General features: G+C 47.2%; 2 protein-coding genes across 3 annotated transcripts; one reads left to right on the top strand and one right to left on the bottom strand.

The window, feature by feature from the left end:
* Positions 1-6,930: 6,930 nt before the first annotated feature.
* On the bottom strand, positions 6,931-15,619 carry MDH2 (malate dehydrogenase 2). The gene is made up of 9 exons (XM_069791388.1): positions 15,472-15,619; positions 13,511-13,679; positions 12,638-12,721; positions 11,508-11,617; positions 10,859-10,984; positions 10,111-10,188; positions 8,860-8,959; positions 8,264-8,415; positions 6,931-7,236 (listed from the first exon to the last, which is right to left on the bottom strand). The coding sequence occupies exons 1-9, from the start codon at positions 15,541-15,543 to the stop codon at positions 7,105-7,107; spliced, it is 1,023 nt and encodes a 340-aa protein (XP_069647489.1). The 5' UTR covers positions 15,544-15,619; the 3' UTR covers positions 6,931-7,104.
* A 93-nt stretch (positions 15,620-15,712) lies between these two features.
* STYXL1 (serine/threonine/tyrosine interacting like 1) lies at positions 15,713-26,392 on the top strand. Of its 2 annotated transcripts, XM_069791386.1 has the most exons (9): positions 15,713-15,939; positions 16,723-16,784; positions 17,256-17,382; positions 17,687-17,743; positions 18,682-18,827; positions 20,209-20,354; positions 21,469-21,563; positions 23,619-23,728; positions 25,942-26,392. In XM_069791386.1, the coding sequence occupies exons 1-9, from the start codon at positions 15,837-15,839 to the stop codon at positions 26,071-26,073; spliced, it is 978 nt and encodes a 325-aa protein (XP_069647487.1). In that variant the 5' UTR covers positions 15,713-15,836; the 3' UTR covers positions 26,074-26,392. The 2 variants fall into 2 exon arrangements, with proteins under 2 accessions (XP_069647487.1, XP_069647488.1); XM_069791387.1 differs by lacking the exon at positions 17,687-17,743.
* The last annotated feature ends 84 nt before the right edge of the window (positions 26,393-26,476 follow it).

The raw sequence follows: 26,476 nt of genomic DNA, 5'->3' as shown, positions 1-26,476 counted from the left end.
ACAGCAGGTGGCATTTGAGTGATGCTCTGCTCCCCGAGATGCTCTGGGGAGGACTGGATCAGGGACCAAACCACTGCCAGCAGTACTGCTCACCAGTGCCAGCCCAAAATCACTCACCATGGCCAGAGCTGTCATCCCTCACCTTCCTCCCCAACCCCATGCACAAGGGATGGGGGGGTTCCCGTGGGTCGAGGTGGCAGCAGGCCATGGGGATGGGTCTCGCCAGGGGGGGATGGTGCCCAGCTGCGGACAGAGTGGAGGGAACGAGCATCCTCTTCCCACAAGGATTAAACACACATTTGGGGTTGTTTCCTACTGGCTGCTCTGCAAAACCTGCATCCCACATTCATTATCCATCACCCTCTCCTGCAGTTAAAGTCAGCGGCGTAACAAGGCCAGACAAAAACGCCTCATCTGCTGCATGAGGAGGGGCTGGGCCAGACCCCCCCCCACCCACAAGAGGGGTGGGATCGGGGTACAGCTCACCCCAGATGCCCTGAGCCCCTGCAACTCCCCAGCATCACCACCCCTGAACCAAGCAGCCTGCCTGGAGGGGAGCGAGGGGATAGAAGCCACGGGTGGATCAAAGCCACGGGTGGAAGCCTGGCCAAGGGTGGGGGGTTCTGCAGCCTCGGGCAAGCAGGGACACCCACCAGCAGCCGGTGTGCCCTGGGGACACGGAGACTTCCCAGAGAGCTGCTCCATGCCAGTGCCAGCCATGCACTCCCCTGCAGCCACCCACGGGGCGTGAGATGTGCGTGCCCTCCCGTGGCAGGGCTGCCTGAGCATGCACACACGCTCACATGCATGCACACACGCTCACATGCATGCACACACTCAAGCAGACATCACACACTGCTCCCCCCCAGCTCCAGGGCAGCCTGTCCCTGCCTAAAACAGCCCCAGGAGCTGGGACAGGGTCGTTTGGGGTGGGAGAGGGGCTGAGCACAGGCTGCAGGCTCTCCAGGCTGTTATTGTAGGGACTATGCAAACAAGGGGCTTAGTCATACGTTGGACCGGCTCTGTTAAACTCTGGCCAAGCAGTGGGGCTGGGCGTGGGAGCTGCGGTGCAGCCCCTGGAACATCACCAGGGCAGCTGCTGCCTCCCCCCTGCTCCTGTCTTTGTCCCTGCCATGTCCCCCCAGGGTAAGAACAGATGCCACCTCCTAGGAAAAACCTCCTGCGTGGTCAGGGCCTCTCCTGGTTTAACGCTGGAGGGGCAAAACAGCCCATGACAGGAAAATCCAGCATCCCCAGGGTGAGCCCGTGCCCTTTGCACCACCACCGTTATCTTTCCAACACCTGCAGCGTCCTCAGCGCTGAATAATGCATCAGGCCCTGAGAAACAAAGAAGATGAGGGGATGTGGTCGGGCCCCCCCAACAGCAAAAGCAGTACAGGGAGACCATGGCATGGGGGGGGGGGGGGCAGCCACCCCAAGGGGCTCCCCAAGCTTGGCTGGGAGCTGCCAGGAGCCAGGGCTTTGCAGCGGGGCCCCGTCGGGCTTTGGGCAATAGACTGGGAAAATAGCAATGGGAGATCTAGTACAGCCCAGCCCAGGGTGCAGGATCCCAGCCAGAGAGCTGGCACCGGCGGTAAACACGGCCAAAACCATGCCTGGAATGGAATGGAGAAAGGCAATAGCCATCCGGGTTAAGAAAAATGGAGAAAAGCAGCAAGCAAAAGCTGCCAGGCAGGCAAAGAGCTAGGGGGTGCAGCCGGGAGAGAGGCATGAAGGGATGATCTGGTGGAGAACAAAAGGGGAGAGATGGCAGGAGTGGGGAGACGGGATGGTAATTGCAAGCAAACAGGCAGAGCCAGTCGCAGCGGTGGGGAGAGGAAGAAAATAATCACTTGAAAGAAACCGAGGATTCGGGAAGGAGAAGGGAAAAAAAAAAAGGCGATAAATAATTAAAGGAGATCAAACGAGGCAGGCAGCAGAACAGGCCTAATTGCAAGGATTCGTACTGAGGTTCGACATCTCCACCAGCCGCCTCCTGACACAGAAGAAAGGGCGGCCGGGAGCGGCTCTGCCGTGCGGGGAGCGTGCTGTTGGCGCGGCACAGGCAATAGCCACTGATCAAAGCCCAGCGCTGACTTTCTTGATGCTCAGCAACCCCGCCTGAGCCGGTGAGGGAACGGGGAGGAAGGAAACACCAGCAAATGGGGGGAGAAAAGCAAAGGCCTGAAGGCGAAGGGGATGGGGGGTACCGTTATCCCGCAAGAGCCCGGGGTGTGATGGGGACGAAGCATCTGAACAGCCCCACGTGCACCCAGGGTGACCTTGGGCCATTCGATCGTGGCCCCGTGGCTGGCGGCTCCCATCGATTTGGGCTCAACCCCGTAGCCACGCACCCCCGCTCAGTGCTGGGGTGGGTTTGCTGGGTCTCCTCCTGCTCAGCCAGGGCTCCCTAAGCCTCCTAGCCCTCGGCAGGGATTTTTCTTCCCTGTGGATTTGTCTGGCCACTCTTTGAAGCCCTGGGAAACATTTTGCACCCACGCCGTGCTGCAGCGAGGAGGCACCCGCATCCCGGCACCCACCTCCCTCGGCTCATCCAGGAGCTGCAGCTTGCTGCTTTGCTTTAACACCTCCTGACTTGGAGGAGAAGCAGGTACAGGAGGAAAGAATGAGCCACCACTCTCCTTCCAGCCTGAAAGGACCTCCAAGCAGTCATTCATCACCAGAGCCAGCCTTTGCTTTTACAAACCCAAAGGGCAACCCTCCCAGAGCCATCACCCAGCGTGGGAGAAGCGGACCCGCTGCTGGCCCCGAGTCCCCCCACCGCATCTTTCCCCATGACCAGCTCCCACAACCTCCTCCGTGACACCATCTGATCTGTCCCAGAGTCCCCAAGGACCCCTGCGGGCAGCAGGTGCCAGGGACGGGCAGAGCAGTCACAGAGCTCAGCTCGAGCGTGCTAACCTCTCCTAACAGGCAATCAAATCCCCGCCCCGGCAGGAGTCCCTGCATATTAATTGCACTGCGTTATCCAGCCATCTGTTCCCACAGCCAGGAAAAGAGCAGTCCCTTTGGTCTCCTTTATTAACAGGTTTCCCTGTAAATGCAAACAAACCCTCCTGCCTCGGCGCTGCGCTCCAGATCTGCTTTGAGGCACCCGGGAGGGAAGCGAGAGCTCATGGGCATTTTAGTAAATCAAGAGCAGGGAATGCAAAGGTGGTGATTTCACGCTGCCTGTGGCTAGGTGGGAGAGCCAGGGGAGGGGGGAAGAGGCCTCTGCAAAGCCAAAACTGCAGATCAGATGGTTTCTGATCTTCCTGCTCACATTAAAACCTCTCACCATTGCCCTGCAAGGGAAGGGGGAAGCTGAGCCAGGTGCAGGGGAGAGCTGCCCGTGCCCCCAGCCGTGCCCAACCCACCTCGGGGTGTATTTCCCCCCTCTCCTTTCCCTGTTCACCCATCATCTCCCTGGGCAGAGGATGCTGTGCATAAAGCAGAGCCCAGCCCGGGCTGCTTCACCGCAGGGATGTTTTACACCCCTACCAGGGCTGACCCTGCCCGTAAGCAGTACCTGGTGCACCAGAGGGGCTCTGCACAGCCACACGTGGTGGGATGCCAGATCCACCCTGGTGAAACTAAGCAGGAGCTGGCTCTGTCAGCCGGCAAGGAACTCGCTACGCCTGCTGAGCAAAGCATGAAGCCTCCGAAAGGGGATCAGCCGCACAAAGCCTGCCGTCAACCGCCAGCCCCAGTAAACCGAGGCTGAGCAGCAGTGACCGGGGGGACACCAGCATCTTTGCAAGGTACCTCCAGCCCCTCTGGTTTTGCTCCTTTTCCAGAGCTGGGAAGGCAGCCAGCTTTGGCAAGGCAGAGCCTGCACCCAACTGTCTTCCTGTCGTTGTTTCCCCTGCTTCTTCTAAATATCACCAAAATGCCAGCAATCGTCCCCAGGCTGCGGGGGTACCAGCCCTACCCGAAGTCTAGCTGCTGCTGCCACCTCCCGGCTCCTGCTGCCCAGAGCCCTCCCAGGGTGAGATGGGGCTCAGGGGTGGCAGGTCTGTACCCCCACCCCAAAGCACTGGCCCTTAAACAGAACCAGCAAGAGAAAATAGTTTTCCCAGGATTGAGGGACACAGGGCTGCCAGCCTGCACGCTGCAGGCATCCCACCTGAAGTCCCCCTGGGACACCAAGGTCGATCAAGATAAAAGACCCGAGCCGTAATGTTCACCATTTGCTTTTCTCCTCATTTCCTCCTCTCCTGTACTTTACCATGTTGCCCCAGCAGCACGAGTGGCAGGTGGGATCAAGTGACCTGACATCTGGCCATCTGGAGCATCTTTATTTATTGCTGTTAATACACAGCTCCTCCGTATCTTGACATCTGGGCTCCAGCGCGGAGCTGAGCTGCCTGAGGAGGCGGTGGCAGCTCCATGCACATAAACGATGCTGCAATGGAAGATGTCAGATACTTAAAGACCATCGAGACAAAAGTCTGCTCAGTAAACAGGATGAAACTCAAGAGATCTGAGCAGGGCAGGTTTTTCGCCTCCTCTCAGACCCAGTCACAGCAGCCTGGTTACTCACCTCCACGGGAGGTAAAAACCAAAGGCTGCCGGCACCAGAGCTAGTGCCGTGACTCAGCAAGGCAGCCACACCGCAGCAGCTTACAGGACAGAGGATGAAGGTCGTGTCTCTCATTAGAGAGACAGCACCAGGAAACAACTTCCAGGGCAAAGCATCGGCTTATCTAGGTATGCCCAGCTAATTCCTACTTCTCCCAAGGAGGGGTACGCCCCGGTTCCTTTCCTCCTCTGCAGAATCTGTTCAGAGAGAAGGGGTGGGATGTCCCACACTTACCTCTGCAAACCATCTTCTGTCTTCATAGCGATTAAGTTATCCACCACAGCAGTGTTCAGCCAGGGGGACAGGACATTTGACCAAGCAGAGCACACCTACACAAGTTCATTTCTGACCCTCATCCAATGTCCTCCCGGTCTCTGCCTTTACTGCAGAAAGCCACAAGAAGGGTGTCTCATTCTCTTCCCAAAAGAAGAGCAGATTTCCAGGCACAGGGAACAGCTGCAACTCCAAGCATGAGGCATGGGATTGGCAGGGAAAAAACAAACCAAAAACCCAAACAGTGCAGAAAGGGAAGGGACATTGTTAACATTAAGGGGATTTGAAGGAGACCCTGAAGAATCTACGAGTCAGCAGGTGCTGGGAAGTAATCCTCTCCCATCTCAGCTCCACTTAGCCATGCTGTTCCCAAGTCCCTATTGGTATAAGTGAAGCTTTCTGCTTGTCCATGCAATTCCCCCAGATTTTGCTGGATTTGGACTGCTGACACAAGAAAAAGAGAATAACCCAAGCCACACTATGAACCTCAAGTTCTAAAAATCTCCAACCCTCAGCAATCCACTCTATCTGCTGTATTAAAAATAGCAGGACTAGAACAAGTGTATGTTATTTTCCTCCTGGTTGGAAGGCAAGGCTTCCCCCGCAGCCCTTAGTTCAGCAGCTTTGTGTCGTAGTTCCCCTGGACCACCTGGGCACACACACTGGGGGTGCAGACCACTAGCTCTGGCAGATGGGTACACATGATTTTTAAATAACCCATGCTGCCTATTTCTGGATACAAAATTGCTGACAGGCCTGCAAGACCCCTACATCCAGCAACCTGCCTTGGAGCAGTCTGCCACACACTTCCCCTTTATTGTTCCGAACAGAGTCCATGCTGTATTTACTAGGTCTGGCCAGTCACTCTTCCTCTCAGTGTCCTCCCGTTCTGACATCCTCCCCTGCCCCCCTCCAACTCTATCTTTAATCTTTAATTCTATTAATACCACATAATAATTACTTTGTTCCAAGCCTGCTGAGTAATGACTGCCGACGCTTCTATTTCATTAATATTCCTGTAAAGAAACCAAGCTTTAAGACACTGAATTTCTGCAGAGAGGAGTGACAAGAACTGTGCTTGCTGTCCTCTCTGCCTACATGTTCCACAGGGCAGGGAAAGAGCCAAACACTTTATTCTCAATGCACCTTCAACAATGTCGCAACTGTGTGATCCGGTTCAGAATGATGAACTAATTAAAATTAAAAAAAAATTAAAAACAGTTCAGATAGCTCAGAAGAGAGTTAGAATACAAGAAGTGGGAGGAACTAAGGTGGCAGTGACCAAACAGCATCTACTACCTTTAGGTATCTTTCTTATGAGAAGCTTCTACGCCAGGTTCTCTTGCTCAAATCAACACTCCCCTCAGTTCCTCCAGAGTTGCTGGGCTTTGGTGTTTCCTTCACCTAACCAAAATAAAGTCTGTTCAACTTAAAATTCAACCTACATGGATTAGAGCAATTCAAAGCAATAGGGTAAGCAGCCCACAGAGCATGGAGGAAGAGCGAATTAATAGCTTCCTTCATTAAAGCTTACCTTCAAAGGAGTCAGCAACAGAACTTATCATCACCATTTTCTTGCAGACATTTATTTTTATATTCACAAGAGGATGAGTATAAAAGAAATTTATGTAGATACTAAATCAAGGCTTTTGTTCCTAACTAGAAGGAAGTCACTCTCAGCACTGTAATTCTTTTTCTTAGAGCTGGACTGACGTTTCAACCACTGTGCTCTTTTACTAACTCTTTTAAAATCAAATTACGTAAGAGATTAAGGCAACAAAAGGTAACAAACAGAGGTAACACCACCTCCGGAAAAAACATCTCTTGGATCACTTCATTCAGTTATCCCTTTCGCAAGCCTCTTCACCCTATCTTGATCTTATTTGATCATGCCTGGTTTCCCAGCTGCTGCACCAAACAAGTAGCCCAAGCCAAAACCCAAGCAGCAGCAGAGTTGAGAGTAATTGGTTCACCCACTTTAAGAGGCTATTTCATCCCTACTGAAACTGATAACCTTTCAGAGACCTACAGCTTCTACCTTCAAAAGACAAGCACATCAGGACAATTCCAGATGATACACTGAAAAAATGAGGCCATTTTATTGATGATTAGACTCTGCACCGGCAACAATCATTAAACTAATACAGACAGACTTCAATCAAAGCACGAGCTTTGAATCAGAAGTCGTAAAGTGACATGATGCCTTAATAAATTAAGGAAGTTGTTAATTCCTCTCCATCATCAACTCTTCACTTGAAGTTCTTCGCAAACTCCTCTCCTTTCTTAATAGAAGCCTTCAGCTCAGACATGGCCTCAGCAACCATCTTCTCTTCAAAGGGGGAGATCTTGCCAATACCTAGGTTCTTCTCAATTCCATTTTTCTGAGGGAAAGAGGATTTAAGGATTAACCATTCATCGAATGACCCAGAGAGTAACTTAATAGCTCTGATTAAGTATTATCCAGCTGAGATGGAGAACCAGCCTGGGACCTGCCATCTCTAGTCTGCCAAGCCTGTGCTTCTTGGCAAGGCTCAAAAGCCTCTTATTATCTGTAGCAACTTCTACGGCCTTCACAAACTTCTCATTCACTGTTCACAGGTGTGAAACTTGAAGCTAGCCCATCAGCTCCTTCAAGAGGAGGCCGATACCAACTGCTCCTTCATGCCTCTTTCCATCTTCAAACCCACTGTCTGGCAAAAGAATTTCTCTCCTCTGGTGTATGCCCTTCCCTTGCTGCTGGCTTACAATGTGAAACTGCTTCAGAGTTGCACTCATAGGTTTTTGAGATCTCATGCCTACATCCAAACCTTTCCCCCTTAATAGCCCCCTACTTCCATTCCCTCACCAGCCAGCACCTAAGACAGCACACACCATCCTTTGCATCCCAGCAGGCATGACAGGGCTGCAGCATCCTTGTTTTTCACTCCACCCACAGGGGAAGGGTGACAAAAGGAACACTGCTTTTAGAGTTCAGTAGAGGTCCTGAAAGCAATCTATTAATCCTAATCCATGCCATAGTTCCCCATGTGCCTCAATTTCTGAGGGATTTGCTCGTAGCAGATCAAGCTGAGGAGACAGGATTGCTGACCCTGGTTAATCATATGAAAGCCCTTCATAAACAGGCACTGACTTGAGGCAAGCGTGACCTCTTAAGCCAAGTCTGAATCTCTGGTTACTCGGCAACCCGCAGCCTAAGAGCAGATAAAAGCAGCAGCATCCCTGTTAAGCATGAGCATATGCCTAAGTACAATACCCAAATATTCAAGAACTCTCAAGGTACACTCAGCTGTTAACCTCAGTGATACCTAGCATTAGACTGTATTGAAATCACTGAGTAAAAACCACAAGACTAAATCAGTAGCTGCTGTTTATAAAAAAAAACCAAGCCTCATCATTTAAAGCACATACTCCGAGTAGCAGCGGTGTAGAGAAGTACGGGCTCTCCGTCTCTTCCGATCGAACAAAGGCACATTCAATAACCCCTTCCTTTCCATTCATTGCATCCACCAGAGAGAACACAAATCGAGCACCAGCATAGGCCATAGACAAGGTGGCAGATCCTGTAAAAGTTAAACCACTTTTAGAACAGATCACACTGAAATCTGGTACTTTATTTAGCATCAAAGGCTTCCATACTGGTATGTTTACAGACCTGCAGTGTCATTGACTTGAAGCGCGCAGCCAGTTGGATAAAGCAGCAGCTTTTGGTCAGCTACATGCTATTTAGTTGACCAGATTTATAGAAAGAAATAGCTTAATTTGACAGAGAAGATTCTTTTTAAAGCCATACATGGCATGGGATCAGTTAATGTTTAGTCTTACCTACATACTGAGCTGCTTCTAGTACCACAGTTCAGGCAGTTGCTGACATGGCAGAGCAGCTAGGTTTGTAATCAGCAGTTCGTAATTCTGCACCACAGTTTTAAATAAGATTAAACTGAAGAGGACTGCATCCATTCAGCTGGCCAACAAGAATTACTTGGAAGCTTTAGTCAAGAACCAACCTGCTCCTGCTTTAGCTTTGACAACTTCAGTGCCAGCTTCTTGAATTCTCCCTGTAAGCTTTTCCAGCTGATCCTGAGGGAATTCCACTTTTGGTGTGCACTAGATTGGAAAAAAGAAGTTATTATCACACAGCAGGACCCCTCCAGATTCAGCATAAGGCCACCCACACGATGCTTTTTGTACCATTACAGTTGTTACCAACAGTTCTCAAGTGGGAAAATCAGTTACCCTATCTCACAGATTGTGTGACACTGACCACTTGCAAGCGTTCACCGAGGCTGCTGGTTATGGCATGGACTGTAACAGGAACCTAGCCATGCCTAGCTTGCTCAAGGACAAGCCGCAGCTTGACAGCAAAACCCGGGCTTGCCATGGTTACTTGCTAGTCTGTGGTCCTTTGCACTAGACGGATGCTCTCCAAGCATGGAACAGGCCTAAGGAATTTCAAAAAAACTAAGTAAATATTTCGGTCACTGTGGCATTATGGAAGTCGAAAGCCTTATGAAGGATTGTCTGCCAGCAGTATTTAGGAAGTTACTGAACCTTCAGATACAGCTACGCAAATACGTTAAGCACAGCTGTGTCTGTCCTGATTGACTGTCTAATGAAAGCACCCTCTCAGCATTCAGCCCTTGCTCTTATTCCTCAAGAACATCCTTTTCTGAAGGATACTTTACTCCCCACTTAGAGCAAAGCTTTCTCCACTTTCTCACAAATTGCTCCTTGGACATATCCTAGCCATCTCCTCATGAAGCGGCAGCCTGCTTTAGAACTGCATTTCATTCTGACTTAGATGCACGAAGGGAGCCTCTCCCTGACTACCAGTCATTACTGAAGCAGGCCTCCCCACACAGCTTGAGCTACATCTCCTCATTTCAATGCTGCATGCTGAAGTGGTGTTTGTAGTTCACCACAGCAAAATCAATTTCCTTTTCCTGCTGAAGGTATTCGTATCATGAAATACCTGTCACAGAAAATAAAAACCAAAACAAACAGTGCCAAGACATCTGAACACCCACACTACACCTCAGTTCTTATCCCAAACTCCTTTAGAGGAGAAAGGCTGGAACTATTTTAGCTCATTGCCTTCCAGGATCCTGCACCTCATCTCAGAATGAAAGCAGCTACATGAGCAAGGAAGACTGTCTCTGCTGTATCTTAGCACATTACATCCCATCATAAAGGCACTTTACATCAACTCTAACATATTGATGAGTGTGATGCCACACACGGCAGTAACTAGGACTTACCTGAGAGATCAGAGGGATGATTGTCTTTCCGGCATGGCCACCAATAACCGGAACACTTACTCGAGCTGGATCTAAGCCCTAAAGGAAACATGAAATTTTCCAGCTTCTGAAGCATATGGACAAGAAAAACATCTAAAAACCCCATGCTTCATTTTCTGCCCCGGGTATTTGGACCTGTCTATAACCCAGTGCTACACAGGACAGGAGTTTCAGAGGCAGCTATACTCCAGGGACAAAGCCAGATCTACAGAGTTGAACTCCAGGTTACCTCAATAATTTTAGACAGTTACAGGATATGATTAATGCAAATTCAGATAAATAGCAGCACAAATACAAACTCCACCAGAGCTATTAAGAGCAGTAACTTGCTACACCTCCTGATACTTTGCAGAATATCCTGTAACACACAGCACAGATAGTTTGACTTGCAAATACATACTACGATTCAACCCTCTCCTCTGGTTGCACCAGCAGGGTTGAAAATGCCAACAGAATTATGGCAAACATGTAGCTTGCTCACAGGGGACAGCTATGAAAAGGAAAGGTCAAAGTCTCTTGAACCACATTTTGCAAGAAACCCTATCCCCAGGCTCCTCTAGAGAATGGAAACAGGGAATCATTGCCTTTGCCTCTAGCTCCACAGAAATCTGAGCTCCTTTGGCTCTCTGCAGTGATTTTAAAAGCATTTTTGATAGATTTGATGACCGAAGTAGGCAGTATACCTCCCAGAGCACCTGTTATGACCTACCTTTAGTTCAGCCACAAAAGTATTTGCTCTGACAATGTCCAGCGTTGTAACACCAAAGATTCTGTTGGGATTATACACACCATGCCTCTTGAAGACTTCTGAAGTTATTGGGATGGTTGAATTTACCTATAAGCAAGAATAGGCAAGCATTCATTAAAACCAGTATAATAATGAAGCCAATGCATGAACTGAACAGGCCAGCAAACAACCTGAAGTATACTTCCAACCTGAAGTCAACTGTAGCCAACAACTTTAATTCCTAAATTGAAGAGCAATTCACAGTCAGGCTGGAATAAAAATCATCCATTTTAAATAACCATTAAGACAACAAATTTGTTCATTCACATTACAAAAGTGCCTCCCTTAGTGAGCTAAGAGTTCTATTCCAGCTAATACATCAGCATATATTATAACCATAGTCATACAGATGTTGAGATATTAAGCACTTTTATATCCAAGTTTCCTCTGACTTAAATATAGCCAAGAAAAACGGGTTAGTAGAACCAGGCTTTTAGTTCTTTTCTGTAAATACACTGCAGACCTTAGAGATACTGGTCAAAACTAATAGGAACTCAGATTACTCTAGTATTCTCAGTCTGGACTTTTTTTTTTCCCCCCTACATTTTCAAGGTCTCCAGAAAATGCTTACCGGGTTAGAAATAATGCAGATCATGGCTTCTGGACAGTGCTTTGCACAGGCAGACGTCAAAGTAGCAACAATGCTAGCATTGGTGTTGAACAGGTCATCACGGGTCATACCTAAAATGCATCCAGTACAGTATTTTAAGTTACCCGTAGGCTACTAATTAACAGACAAGCAACCCAATCAAAAAGCAATATTCTGCTCTGGACAGAGAGACATCAGCTTCTGGTTTCATATATCAAGAGAAAACTCTCCAGCTGCAGTAATGAATTGGCTCCAAAGGTAGCTCCTCTCGCTAATAAAAGATTACTGCCCTTTCAGAGAGATTAGCCCTTTTCAGGAGCAACCAGCCCAGCTGTCAGTTGTCAGAACGTATTTCAACTAGGCAGCCTGAAGTACAGTGTGACCATACTGACCCACACCAGTGTACCAGTGGTGCTCAGAGCAGCATAACTGCTCCTGAGATGAATTCTCCTCCTCCCTGAAGTCACCTCCACAGCTACAGTTTGAATGCCAACTGCTCTGTGCAAAATACTGCTAGTTGCTTAAGTGCCACCTCTCATTTCTGTTGCAGCAACTACTTTAACCACGAAAAATGAAGAATTAGGAAGAGCTAGGCATTAAAGTCTAGAATTTTGCTACATTCCCAACAGGATAGTGAAAAACAGACTAGAAATGGAGCAGGTCAGGGACATTCTAGGAGGGATTAACAGCATTCATTCAGAGATGCTCTAAGAAGTTATCATCCTATTAATGTAAAACAGATTATTTCTATTCTGCTGAGAAATGAAACAAAGAACCAGGGTTGTTTTGTTTTTTGTTTTACTAGAGCATTGCTCTGGGCAAGAAACACTAAGGGAGATTCAGAACCACTTGCAGGGAAAGTCTTTGCACCTCACCCCTACACAGAACTCCAGAAATCAATTCTGCTCATTTTACAAGGGACAATCTAAGACAGAAGCAAAATGAGATGCCCGATACCACAAGCTCTATGTCAGTGTAGTTAACAGACTACTCACATCCCAAGCCAACACTGAGAGCACCGTAAAGCACCAGACACAGCTTTATTTGAGTAACAGTACTGCACAGATACACTTCAATGAAGCCCTGGGTCTTTTTAACAAAAAACAACATACCTGGTTTTCTAGGGACTCCCGCAGGAATAACTACAACATTACAGCCCTTCAGACATTCTGGCAACTGCTCAGGTCCCAGGAAGCCTGGAATGGAAGACATTCAGGCATTATGTTTTTGCCAGTTATTAAACATCTGACACTTTGAAGTACAAAGTTATGCCCAGAGGCACCCAATTCCTTTTTTAATTTAGCCTTCAATTCAGACTTACATTGCAAAGCAAAGCAATACAATCACAGATGGATCCTATTTGATGTTCTATCGTTGTTTCAAAACTTGCAAAATGAGAGTGATGAGAACCTCACATTCATCTGTTTTGAAACACCTCAGTTCCTCCTGTTACGTGTAATTTACTCTCCAAAAACCCTAGCTTGGCACTACAGTCAGTGCCCCCAAAGAACTGCAGATAGGCATATTCAAGTAAAATGTAACTTCTTGGTGATCTGCAAATAAAATGAAGATCAGCAGGTTAAGTTGTGATTTCATCAGAACTTGACAGCTGTCCCTTCAGAAAAGAAGCACGCAGAATTCACATAGACACCCAGGGAGTGTTAAGTCTATTTGTAGTCAAACTTTTAAAATCAATGCTCAAGCTTTTTTCTGAGGCAATTTTACTGAATATTTCCTGCCAGGTATTACAAATTCCTCTTCAACAGTGCAACCACAGACCATTTTCATCTCCATACATGTCAACGTAATCAGCTAAACCTTAATTAGTGATGCACTGCTTGAGAAAAAGCTACTTAAATTGATACTAGGTTTCAGGTTCATGTGAAGATTCCCCTTCACAAGCACAGCAATGGGCATCTCCAAGTGTCAGAGACACCCAAGAGGACGCCTTCAGAACACAGACTGGTTCCAGCGGCTCGCAGTACCTTTAACATTTGCTCTTGTCTCGATGTGGCTGAGGTCAGCTGCAACACCTGGAGTGTGAGCGATATCGTAAAGGCTGAGCCTGCTCACCAGTGGGCTGTTCTTCAGGAGAAGGGAGAGAGGCTGGCCAATGCCTCCTGAGGCCCCCAGCACTGCTACCTTGGCATTGTTCTGAGGAAAAAAGACGACAAATACATTGAAGAGATGCTTTGGTAGTTACTGCAGCAGTGACCTTGGGGATTTCACCACATTTTCTTTACTTTTAGTTCTATTTCTCAATTTCTTTATCAAGCACTACGCAAAATCGATTGCCTAAGCCCACAGAAAGCGATCATCACTACAGCCTCCCAAAGATCCATGAGGTTTATTGGTAGGATAATTAGAGGAAAATGGTTTTTTTGCAATCTGAAGTTCAAAAGGGAAGCAAGGCTGGGCAAAGTAACCAAAACGATCATCTTTCTTCAGATGGCAACATCTGCCTGAGACTAATACCTGCTACTGTGTGGACCTAGCTCTGACTTGGGGCAAAATCTGGTTTGCAGTTTTTCTAGTTTTCATTGCCAGTATCAAAAAAATATGCCTTCCCATTGGGCAAATCAATACATTTAATGGACTACAATAAACATAATAACCAATGTATATATGTGAAGAAAATGCATACACCTGAAATAAATTCAAAATAGTACCTGCAGCTGCCTCAAGATTGAGGCCTGAGAACATTAAGTGACTATCATTTCCAGCTTTGATCAAGTGTGGCTGAGAAGCAAATAAAACCAACGCTGCTTTGTTGCCCTGGTGAACCAGTTTTACCCTAACATGCTCACTGGAAGAAAGTTATTTCTCTCCAAAATGGCTGTGCTCCTGTTTGTAGAGAGAGTGTCACTAGGCAAGAGGCAAGCTACGTTAAAAGTCCAGAATAATCTTAAAATGCAACGCTCTGCCAAAGTGATGGAGAACCAGAGGCTACTGCAGGGACGCAACATGGTAATACAATTACCGCTGATAAGGACGTTCTCTATCACACTGTCTTACCAGATAAAGCCATAATAGCTCCAAGTCCCTGCACAAACAGCTTAATTATTATGCTCTGACAAGAAATAATCTACCCAGGAGCTAGATCAGCCTAACCGCAGCTCAGTTTTCTTGCTATTGCAACAAATGTAACTCAGCATGAAACTCTCCAAGGGGAAGCAAAGTCTAGCGTTAGTCACTGTTATGCCCCATATTTATGGCTGACCTGATACCATGAGATCAAAACCGCACTGCTAATAAATATAATTCCTATCAAAATAATTACACAAGCCTCTCTTGTAAAATGCACCTTTATAGCTACAATAATCATTTTGTCATATGCCACTGGGAACTATTTACGTTGGAAAATAGATGTCGGTCTCTACCTACCACGTAGCGGCAGTCCTCTCCTGGTATCAAGAGTCACGCACAACGGATTTCAGCATATTAAGGATTACTGTTAACCCCCCAACCGCCAGCTTTAATTCTTAGTTCATTTTGAAAGCAGGGGCGTATTTTCAGTAGAGGAAGGAAGCAGCGAGCAAACCGGCGTTGCCACCCGTTAGAGAAATTCACCTAGAACCGATAGATTTGGCCAGCAAGTGTGTGGAGAAAGACATCAGGCTCTCTCCCGGCCAGGAGCCGCAGGGCGATGCCCCACAGCGCGGACGCTTTACCGGGCGGAGACACCGCACCAACCCGGCACCCCCGGAACCGACCCCGACCCCCGCTCCTCACACCTCCCTCACAGCACCGACTGAGGCGGTGACCCCCACCGCCTAGAGACGCCCCCAGCCCCTCCTCACCGCACACAGGAGGGCCGAGCCCGCCGGCGGGCCCGGTTGCCCCCTCACAGAGGAGGAGGAGGAGGAGGGCCTGGGCTCCCCACCCCGGCCCCGAGGGGGTGCGGGCCCTGTGCCGGCGGGGAGGCTGACGGCGTGGCGTGGCGTACCTGGGCGGTGGTGGCGAGGCCCCGGCGGAGGGCCGCGGCGGCGGCGGCGGGACGGGCGAGGCGGGACAGCATGGCGCGGCCGCTCCGGTGACTCCAACGACCTCCACGGCACGGCGCCTGCGCGGGAGCGCCCGCCCTTCTCGCGAGACTTCCGGTCGCGGGAAGGGAGGGGGGAAGAAGGAGAAAGCCTCGCGAGATCCGCACCTGACGTCACCCCTAGCGACGGCCCGGCGCGTGCCCTCCCTAGCAACCAGGCGGCGGCAGCGGGCCGCGCTCCGCCGTTGCCACGGCAACGCGGCGAGCCGGGCTGTGAGGCCTGTCGGCGACAATCGCCCTGTCGGCGACAATCGCCCTGTCGGCGGGGGATGGCGGGGATGGAGCTCTGCGAGCCCGGCCGCCTCTACAACATCCTCAACCAGCAGCGGCGGGTGTCCCGGCTGGCGGAGCCCAACTACCTGTGCCTGCTGGGTGAGCCCGCGGGCAGGAGGCCTGCTGCTGCTGCAGGTTTCCTGAGGAGAAATGGGGTTTGTGGGCTCCGGGGAAGAGCACACGTTACGTCTCGTAATTCCTGGGGCCTTGCAGTTGGGGCGTTTCTCCCATCCCATTTCAGGTCCCGTGAGCTGGTACTGCTTTTGTCACGTCCAGCTCTTCCTGCTCTGATGCGTCCCAGGGATACACACTCTTCCCGCCTGCTCCCGGAGGTTGTAGAGGGGGACAAGATTTCTTGACCATTGCACAAAAATTGCTGATTTTTTGACAAAAATTGCATCCGGCATGCTGCCAATACCCCCCAAAAGGGTGCCTGATATTGCAACATTATTAAGTGTTTCGGCGAGGGAATCGGCCCGTTTGGGAGTGGGGTTGGGGTCTCTCTGGTGCCCCTCTCCCCGTCTCTGGGGCAGCACAGGGGCGGAGGTGCTGGACGCCGGGAGGTCAGAGCAGGCCCAGTGAGTGGGGGCCTGGCTACGCCACAGGGCAGAGCAGAACAGAGCATGAGACTGGCGCCATGAACGCTGCGGTACCACACTTGGGTCAGGACTAAAGCTGCTGGCATCACTTGGTGTTACACGTAGACTGACATCAGTATTGGCATTCGTTACAGCCACATCAGAAAGTCTCAGTGTCTAAAAAACCGAATCTCTTTCCCTGGTTGATGTCGGTGCCTGAATTCCCACTAACTGAATTACAAACAGGATTCTACCTTTAAAGCATCAAACAAGCCAATTGCTCTGTCTTGGTTGTTTTTTTCAGATGCTCGTACTCAGCGTGAATACGATGAAAGCCATATTATTACAGCACGCAGGATTGAACAGGTGAGGGGCTTACCGTTTGTGTAAACCATCCTTGGATTTAGCAATTAGCAGTAAGCCAAAATCGGCTTTAAACCCGCGGGAATTGTCCCAGTCTCTCCCCTGCCTGTTTCAGCCATGTTCCATTTCTGCCACTGGGGGGATGTATTCTGTCACAAAGCAAAGGTGGCTTCAGTAGCCCAAAGGGTTGGCACATAGGAGCTGTATATCAGGAAAAATATTGCACAAGAATTAACATATCTGGCCTTGTCTCACAAAGGACTGTGCTGGCATCTTTACCACTGCAGCTGATGAAGCAATCCGGTGTAGTTTGCGTCATTTCTGAATTCTAACTGGGTCTTTCAGCGTCAAGTGCAGACATAGCCCCAAACCTATCCCATAGCTATAGAGTAGTAACTTGCAAGATGTAGCATTGATGCCACAAGAAAAGAGTGGAGCTGTGCTCCTGATAGAATTCCTCTGTGATTTTGGTAGAGTCCTACAGGGGAGTACCTGGTACCGGATTCAGAGGAGCTGGGGTGTGTCAGATACTGTGTGGTGTATGACTGTGAGACCAGCTCTTTGGATTGCTGTGACTATGAGGAAGAGGAGAAAGAAAAAGGTACGTGTGACCCATGTCAGTCAAGACCTCACTGTCAGATAGGTATTCTTCCCATTTCTCATTTAATTTTATGAGCTTATTGGAAGAGAAATGATTTGAAAAATGAACATCTGTGCTATGCATGTGGTTTTTCACTCTGTTGCTTATGTTCTTAGGCTTCAGAAATCCAGGTTTTATTTCAAAGCGTCCTGGCAGACCTGGTTTCCTATCTGTGGACTGATCCCTCTGAAGTTCCTTGTCGCATAGGAGGAATTTTTTTTCCACATTTCACTGAGATTGGGCTTGTCCAATGATTGTCTTTTAGGGAGCAGTGCTTCTTTACACACTGAAAACACTGACTCAAGTTCCGTATGTTCACAGAGTGAGTACTTCCTTCTTTGAGGGTTATAAAAGGCTTTCACATTATCATATTCTAAAAGACTTAGCTTTAATGGGGGTGGTGATTTGATGGAGTTCACCGAGAAGTGTGAAGAGCTGGAAACTTTTCCATGTAATTGTTCAGTCTTCCCTGAACCATGGAAATGTTAACTTTCACGCATCCTTTGGCAAGGAGTTCTGCTGTGTGCAGAACCACTTCAGTATGTTTCTTTGGCTCCTATTATTTATAAAGGCTACTGTAGTTTCAGCAAAGATTTACATCATTTGTTTAAGAAAAATATCGGCGTGTAAGGGGAATGAATAAAGCAAGCATGCTCATAAACACTCGGTGATGAGACAGTAGCAAGGGAAGGTGTGAAGAATCAGAAGTGGGTTTCTATTGTGCTGATCTATTTATAAAGCAGACATAGCTAGAGGCAGGCGGGATGGATCCCTTGGGAGAAGGGGGGAGCAGCCATCTCACATAATATACTTCACTGAGGGGAGTGTTCAAAACACTTGTGAAGAATTTATTCACGATACCTCCTTCTTTCCCCCTTTGCCTAAAGCAGACTAAAGAAAAGGGGCTCCATAAAACTGAGATTATTAGATTTAAATTAGTAATACTTCCCTATTAGGGAAATTATTACAAGCATTTCCCAAAGAATTCTGGGGAGGGAAAAAAATCTTGATCTAGACTTACAAAAGAAACCAGGAGAGGAATAATAGATCAGGACAAGAGGTGAAAACCAACATGCTATGTTACTGACCTGCAGCAACAGTAAAATTTTGAATAAGTCTAGCTTTTAACAAGGCTCTCTACAGACCATTAGGTGAAATGAAAAGGAATTTTCTGTCTGTGTCAGTGGGACAGATGTAACCCCCAGTGCTGATGGAGGCACTCTGAACCTGCCCTGGCAAACAGCTTTTTGATCTCATTAGATGCTGAGGAAGGAACTGCCGTCCAGTATGCCAGAAGCTTAGAGCAGTTCACCTGCCATCCTGTCCTTGTCCTGAGGGGAGGATACAAGCATTTTTCAGCTTGCTATCATTTTCTGAGGACTCAGAAGATATTGTGGATGCCTCAGGTGAGATGAGACTAATTTGCAAGTAGAAGACATTAGCATTCATATTCAGCTGATGATGGCTAATGAATTCAAATTAAATGGTGTTGTAAACCTGCTATCAGAATAATTTCAAACAAAGGAATTAAATGTAATTTGAGTTACTGTGCTTGCCCTGAGTCTCACCACTAGTTCTTTTACAGCCACACTTTGCCTTTTTTTCCTCTTGTGTGAAAGAAAGCTCATAAAAACAACCTGGGAAGGTTTCTCTGATAACCCTGAAACTGGCCCACTGGAGAGTACAGATAACTAAACAAACAGTAGCAAATGATGAAAGGAAGCAGGTTCTTCTCTCACACGTGGTTATCTGGGATGGTACACAGTAAATGTTTTCAGACAGAAGTACAATTCCTATCAAGCACTGTGTTCCATGTCTGTAAAGCTTTTCATCAGGAAGGATCACAAAGCAAGTGCTGGTGCATTGTTTCAGCAGGCCCAGAAGGAAAACAGCCATCCACGGGAACACTAGTATCCTAATTGTTTGGTTTCATCTACAAACATTGATCTATTTAGCTTATGAGAAACAATTACCCTTTTTTCACATCTAGGACAGGACCTGAGGCAGTGCAGATTTAGAGGGCGCTGGACAGCAGAGAGCATCTCATCGCAACATGTCTTTTGTTTCCATTGTTCCTATTCACTTCTGGTTCACGTGAAACAGCCCATGACACAGTGCTAACCTGTGGGATGCCACAGCACAGGAGAGAAAATCAGTTCACTTTGTGCTTCTTTGTGAAGGGTAGCAAACTGCTCAACTTCCCCATCAGATTCAGTTGGACACAGAGTACCTCCTTGGCTCTCAGTTTAAGCTGTTGTTCTCTGTTGCTTTAAATTGTTATGCTGTAGCATTAGCCAAGTATCAGTTAGGGATGTAGAGGCACTATCGGCTATTTGTGTATTTTTATTCTCAGCCTTCACACTGCAGACACTGGAAGCAGTGACTTGTGTTGTGCCACTGCATGGCACCTGCAGCTCTGCAGGTGGCAGATGATTTCATTTAGCGTTGCAAACAGTAACCAGGGAGAACATCAGATGAATCTGTTATGCTGCAATCCCTCCAGACAATGTAAAGAATATATGCTGCCTCCTGTTTAGTTAGGATTTGTTTCAAGTAATGCTACAATGACAGCAATGCTGTCAATTATTCTCAGTAAATCTAGCAAAGACTTCAATACACAGAAAGTCCAAGTGATTGAATTTCTTTACACTCTTCATTACACTAGAATGTGTCATGGGCTGTTGACTAAGTGTGTGTTCAGTTCTTCACATGACTTCTGTTTAAGAACTTACCAAGCTAGTAGGAGCAAATACACTCTAAACTGAGCCTATGATTTCTGTCCAGCAGGAACTAGAGAACTTCCAGCCATACCCTGTAGAAATACTGCCTGCAAAGTTATATATGGGCAATTTCAAGCAGGCCTGTGACCAACAAATTCAGAAAGATCTGAAGATCAAAGCACAAGTCAACATCTCTGAACAGCCTGCAACAATGTAAGTTAAATAGTTCAAGGTTTATCCTCACCAATGTCTGTGCCTGTGAAAAAAGTGAGGTGGCACAGCACCAGAGCCCATTCACAGAGGAGTCAGTGCCTGTGAACTTCCAAGGAAACCTCTGTTGTTCACTGCAGATTCGAGTGCTGTTTCATGCTCATTTTTCCAATCTCTATTCCAGAGTTAGCACAGCAGCAATGCAGTCCTGTAGCCTTTGACCATGACATGGGTGGATTGGGTAAGAGGAGGACTGGAAGGCCATTGCCATTTTGAGTCTATTGCATACCACCATCCTTTGGGAAGAATGTGTATCTCTGAATAGCTTTCAGAGCAAAATCTTACAAACACATCAGTGGAAAAGCTAAATCACCAATGTTTCACATTGGTGATTTCACATTATTGGTCTTCCTTCCTTACCTACATCTGTCCCCGATCATTCAGCAGAGTATGTAGGCCATCCTGGTAATGCCATTTCACGGAGTGAAAAATCCAGTGGCATTTCTCAGTGTGGTGACCAAAACAAAGTTTAGTAACAAACCCAGTTACCTACCCCAGGACATGTATACCAGCAGACATTTCTCATGCCTTTGGCTCCAGAGGAAAACATCAAAGGTCTCTGTGCCGTGGGTAATCTTCCCATACCCTCTGCATGACGTGCCTTAACATTTCAGAAATTCCTCACCAATTTTTTGCTCCATTAGTTCTCTGAGTTGAGTTTTCTGAGCTTGTGGAAGGAGGAGGATGCTGTCACAGAAAACCACATGAAGGCAGTTGGGGGCTATATCCACAAAACTGCCAATATGCACACTGTGAAGGCACTCTTGCTTTCAGTTAATCCGTTTTCATTTAGCTCACAGATAAAGGAAGCTGTAGGTTAAGTTAAGACATCAGTGCTGATACCATGTGGAACAGAAAATCAGTAATTAAAACTGGTTCTGTATTACAAGCATCTCGGTGTCTTACCATAACAAATCCCTTATCATAATGTTAATGATGACGATGATGAAAACTCAACACATGTAACAGCAAACAAAATTATCAGCTTGCCTCCAACAAACACATTTTTTCAAAGCTGCTTCTCTGGTCCATGTCATGCTCTGTGCTCTTTTCCCAGGTTTGCAGAAGGCGGCAAATACCTCCATATATCTGTTCCAGATTCACTCGAAGCAGATCTTTTTTCTTCCTTTGCCACCATTTGTCATTTCATAGGTGAGTTGTTCCTGATCTGGAATTCCTGAGACCTTGCTCACTCTAGGATATTAGATGGGAGTGACTGCAATTCACTCGAACTGGAAGCTCAGACAGGAGGGTCATAATCTTTCAAGATCAGTATACTCCCAAGCAAGCCCACACCCTAATGGATACCAGAGCTGCCTTACTAACCAGCCTGATGGACAGGGAGATTTTACAGGGCATCTGACTCTGATGTTCCTACTCACTTTAAAGAACACCTTACTCTGATAACAGTGAGCTTCCCACCTGATCTGGAAATGCTTTGCTGCAGGATGTCTACCGGGGCTTCATAGGATTGTCTCCTGTTCCTTCATTCTTAAATACAATCCTTTGACCCTTAGCAGCCCAAATCTTCATCCACCAGAGCTTTATTTGAACATCAGTGTGACACACATTAGAGAACTTACCACAAGACGCTGCTAATCTTTGTGATTTCCAGTGCAGACCCACCATAGGGCCTAGGAAGATTTTCAGGTTGGACGGCATAAGCCCGCATTCAGCTAATTACATCAGAGAGGGCAATAAAAAAACATAGTCTCCAGCTCAGTGTCTGCAGCAGCACAGCAGACAGCTCCCAGAGCTCCATCCTGTGATGGTGTGCAACCGTGTCGTTATCTTTTATCACAGTTATGAAATAACACCTGCCACAGACCAAGGCCCTGCTGAGTTGAGTGTTGTACAGACCCAGAAGCAAAAGACCACCCTGTCCCCATAGACCTTTAATCCAAGTACAAAATAAGAAATGACAACTGGATGCAAACAAAGAAACAAGGAAACAATATTTGAGGATATAATTTTGGAGTCCTGAACTGAATGTCGTGATCTGCATGCATTAAACCCCAAGTATCAAAATACACTTACTTGCCTTTCATTTCTCCCCAGGTTTTTTCCCAGTAGTATTTCAGAAGAAAATTTCTTTCCCACATCAGTTTGTGGAAGTTTCCAAAAAGCCTATTAAGAGTTTAGTAGCCGTAGCTCCTGTGGAAGTGTATACTGTTTACTTGATAGCCTGTTTACTTGACAATCTAGAGTAGATTACTTAAACTGGAACGGTTATGGGTGAGCAGTAGACTAAAGCTCTCCCCATACTCTGAGAGGAGTGTGAGTGTCCTCATGCCAGGTGTATGCTGGAGTGAGGCCATTGCTGCTCAGGTCTTAGAACAGAAATAGTATCTCATGGTAGAAATAAGTCAGAAAACTCTGTTTTAGAGCTTGAAGAAAAAAACACAAAACGCCACAACCTCTTGACAGCAGTAAAAGAAGAGGCTTTGCCCTATGAATTCTAGAGTTCAGTTGCTGATATTCCAAAAACATGTCATGCTGCCTGCTCTGGAGAGTGAGGGAAAGAATTCAAAAGGCTATTAATAAAATAGGCAACCTTTTAGGCATAGGTAGCAGAGTTGATGTGGTTAGGAGTGACTGACAGCATCCCTGGGCTTGGCTTTTATAGAAAATGAGTTTTCTGATCTTAGCAATTTTCACTGCAAAGTATTCATCATAAAAACATCATAAAACCAGTGCCCTAGCTGGCATGTACATGCTTCCTGCTGGTGATCACCATAGAAGGGTAAGGGACTGGAAGTCAGTCCCTCCAGTTTGATTGCTGATTCCTGCAGCTTCAGTGGAGAACAGTTAGGTTTGCGTTGATCACAAATTTCAATATCTTTGAACATTTCTGGGAAGAGTTTGAGTAGCTGATGTGATGCTGACCACAGCTGATTGATTGGTCATGGTAGGCCACTTTTCTTCAGCTATCTGATGTAAAGGCAACACTGATCTGTAATGAAGCATTGACTGGCCATTGTCATTTGTTCTGGTCTTCAAAGCCACGTTTTAACTGTGGATTTTTAAGAAAAGCAAATGCTACAGAAACAGGAGCTGGCAGTGCCCATCTGCTGCTGTCAGGGTTCATGAGGGGTCCTGTCACTCAGGCTGCTAGCCTGTCGGCTGTCACTGAATTAAAGCTCAACTGTACAACTGGAAGTTTGATTTCCCAGATCACTAATTTGTGATTGGCATTTCTTTACTCAGATGCTCAGCTGGATCATGGAGCGGTACTGGTGTTCTCCAGCCTGGGGATAAGCCGGAGCAGCACAGCAGCCATGGCCTATCTTATGCATTCCTGCCAGTTTTCCCTGAAGGTACATCACTGTCATATTTCCCACAGATACTGGCTCGGTCTGCAGTTTATTTCTGTTTCTGAAGCCTCATTACTGTAGTAATGAGATAGCTATTATCTGTGCTTTGATGCAGACTATCCACCTGATAATGTAACAGATTCTGTTAGATCAGATTGCAGCCTCTTTATACTGTTAAGGAGGTGGCTTAGGTGTGATTTTGGATCTGTGAGTCCTTACCCTGGCACCTGTCATATTCTTGTATTTCCCTCCTTAACTATGGGGCTATAAAAATAAAGCTGTGGTTACAGACCTTAGCATTTCTGCTCTCCTGGATCCGAGAAAGAAAGTACCTGGAAGCTACTGGAGTTAATCCCATGTCTTAATACCATGGGGTTACAGGGCAATTAGAACCCAGTGCTTGCAGGGCTCTGATTTACCACTTACTTCAGCATCAGCACTGACTTCTTCCAAAATCCTATTTTATTTCTCCAGAAGCAATCCCCTTCCCACAGGTACTACTGTAGAGAAATCTGGAATGGGATAATAGTAGCCCAGGAGGCATGTACAGGTTAGATGGCCAGTACATGCTGTTCCATAGCTCTGAATAACGTAAGAAAAATAATGAATGATGGCTGAGAATGACCCGGCTGTGCAAGAGCCTCCCCTGGTGCCAGGCCCTTTTTCCCTTTGCATACAACGCATGGGCATCGTGCTGCCATAGGCACCATCCCATGGTGGTGCCTGCTTAGCACAGAGCAGGCTAGTTCCCATGGGAACTGAAAGTCATCTCCTTAAAAAGGTTGTCCTATTTTGGAAAGTGTTTCCTCCTTTGGGAGCTTGAAAGGATTGATCCAAGCTTCACTGAAGCTGGGCCTGTATCTAATAATTTAATTGATTTTGTGAAAACATTTGCAACATAAGAGGAAATCTCTTACCATCGCTGTGTGCCAATGGGTAATTTCAGGTTGAGCCTGCCAACAGGGCTGCAGACACTATTTAGTCTCTGCTACTAATGCTGGGTGTGATTGTTCCTGCACGCTGATAACCATTCGCTTGCACACTAAATTACTGAAGGTGCTTGCAATGGCAGTGCAAAAGTCAAAAGCTGAACCTTGCAGTTTCTCTCAGTTGGTATCAACAGGCTTGTTTCAGGATTTTACTAAATGCCAAAATAGAAGAAGGAAAGGTTGACACAGCAGCAGCATGCTGCGGCTCGCCTGGGCAGTGCTTGCCCACAGTTGACTGGGCGAAGCTTTCCTGGGGGATTACCCTGGCAGACAAGTTTGTTTCTTGCAGACAAAAGCAGTGCAACAGACTCCTGTGTGATCCTTCAGCCAGTCTAGGCAAAGATCTTCGAAAGCTTCCAGAGATGAAGATATTGCAAAAGAAAGGCAGACTTGGGATGTGCGGCCCCTTATTCTGTCAGTAATGGATATGTGAGTAGGTCTATTGAGTTCAGGGGAACTAGAGACATCCACACTGTGGGCCCAGAGGAGTAAATATTGGAAGATCAGCCTCGGAGCCTGCAGAATGATTGAGATTAGAAAAACAAACCAATGGAGCACTATATTCTAACCTTTGGTCTCATTACGCTTAAGCAATCCTCCAGGTGCTGGGGGCAGTCTCTTTTAAAAGCGGGAAGATGAGCACTACTGGGTAAACCCAAGGATGCAGCTGCAGTAAAGCCAAGTAATGCTGGCGGATCTACCCTCTGTATAGCAGAGTTCCTAGCTGATTACTTGGCACTAACAAATAATGAAGATGACTGTGATTAATGCAGTGGGATAACTGGAGTGTCATAGCTGCTTTGCCATATCAGGTCACACCGATCCAGAAACATGATAACCTTTGTTGCTTCCCTGTGAATAGCTGATACTTCACTGCTTTGCTTATCATCCATGGAAGAAAGAGCATTTTAGGGTAAAAATCCAGGGCTGCATTGCTCCATCGGTGTAAAATAATGCAAGATACCTGCCAGGTAGTGAGAGCAGCCTGAGTTGTCCTCGTATCCAGGAGAGCAGAGCATGAAGGTGACAGTCTTCTCAGAAGTTCACATCTGGATCCAGACTGTCCCTACTTTGGTAGCCAAAGTCTTATCTGCAGGTTCTTGCTGTCCAACACAGGGAGTAAATACAAAGCTGTGTCATCCACAGGTGTAGCTGCTTCATGTACCTACCCGAGATTCGCATTCAGTTCAAATTCCTAACACTTCTTTTCTTTCCTTCTGTTCACAGAGAGCTTGGGACTACGTTCTGAAATGCAAAACGAACATGAGACCACACCGGGGTTTTGTGAAACAGCTCTCAGACTGGGAGACCCAAATCTACGGGGCCACAATCACAGACATCTCTGAACCAAACTACTGACAGGTAGCAAAGAGAACACCCAGCAAGGAAAGGCGCTTCCCTGTCCATACCACCGTGTCGGTAGAAAGTTCCTTGAACTGTTTGGAAAACGATCTTAATGTAATGGAAAGGCTTTTGTCTTTAGCTCTGCATTATTTTGGGTCAAGACCACACCTCCCACGTGCCACCTTCTAATACAGCAACCAAAGCTCTTGGCACGGCTGGTAATTTTGAAGCATCAATCCTGTTACGTGGAACCTAAACTCAGTACTGTCCTCTCTCTTACCGCACCGTGAATTCTTCACGTTGGCATCACAAAATAAAACATTACAGAAAACGCTCCTGGGCTTTCCTTGCGCTCTGTGCTAAGGATTTAGGGGTTTTTTTCAATTTAGATCATCCCCCGCTCCGTTTGTAATTCAAA

This window comes from Haliaeetus albicilla, chromosome 9 (assembly GCF_947461875.1).
Source record: "Haliaeetus albicilla chromosome 9, bHalAlb1.1, whole genome shotgun sequence".
Classification (NCBI taxonomy): domain Eukaryota; kingdom Metazoa; phylum Chordata; class Aves; order Accipitriformes; family Accipitridae; genus Haliaeetus; species Haliaeetus albicilla.
The sequence above is the reverse complement of the archived record's forward strand: the minus strand, read 5'-3'. Positions and strand labels throughout refer to the sequence as shown.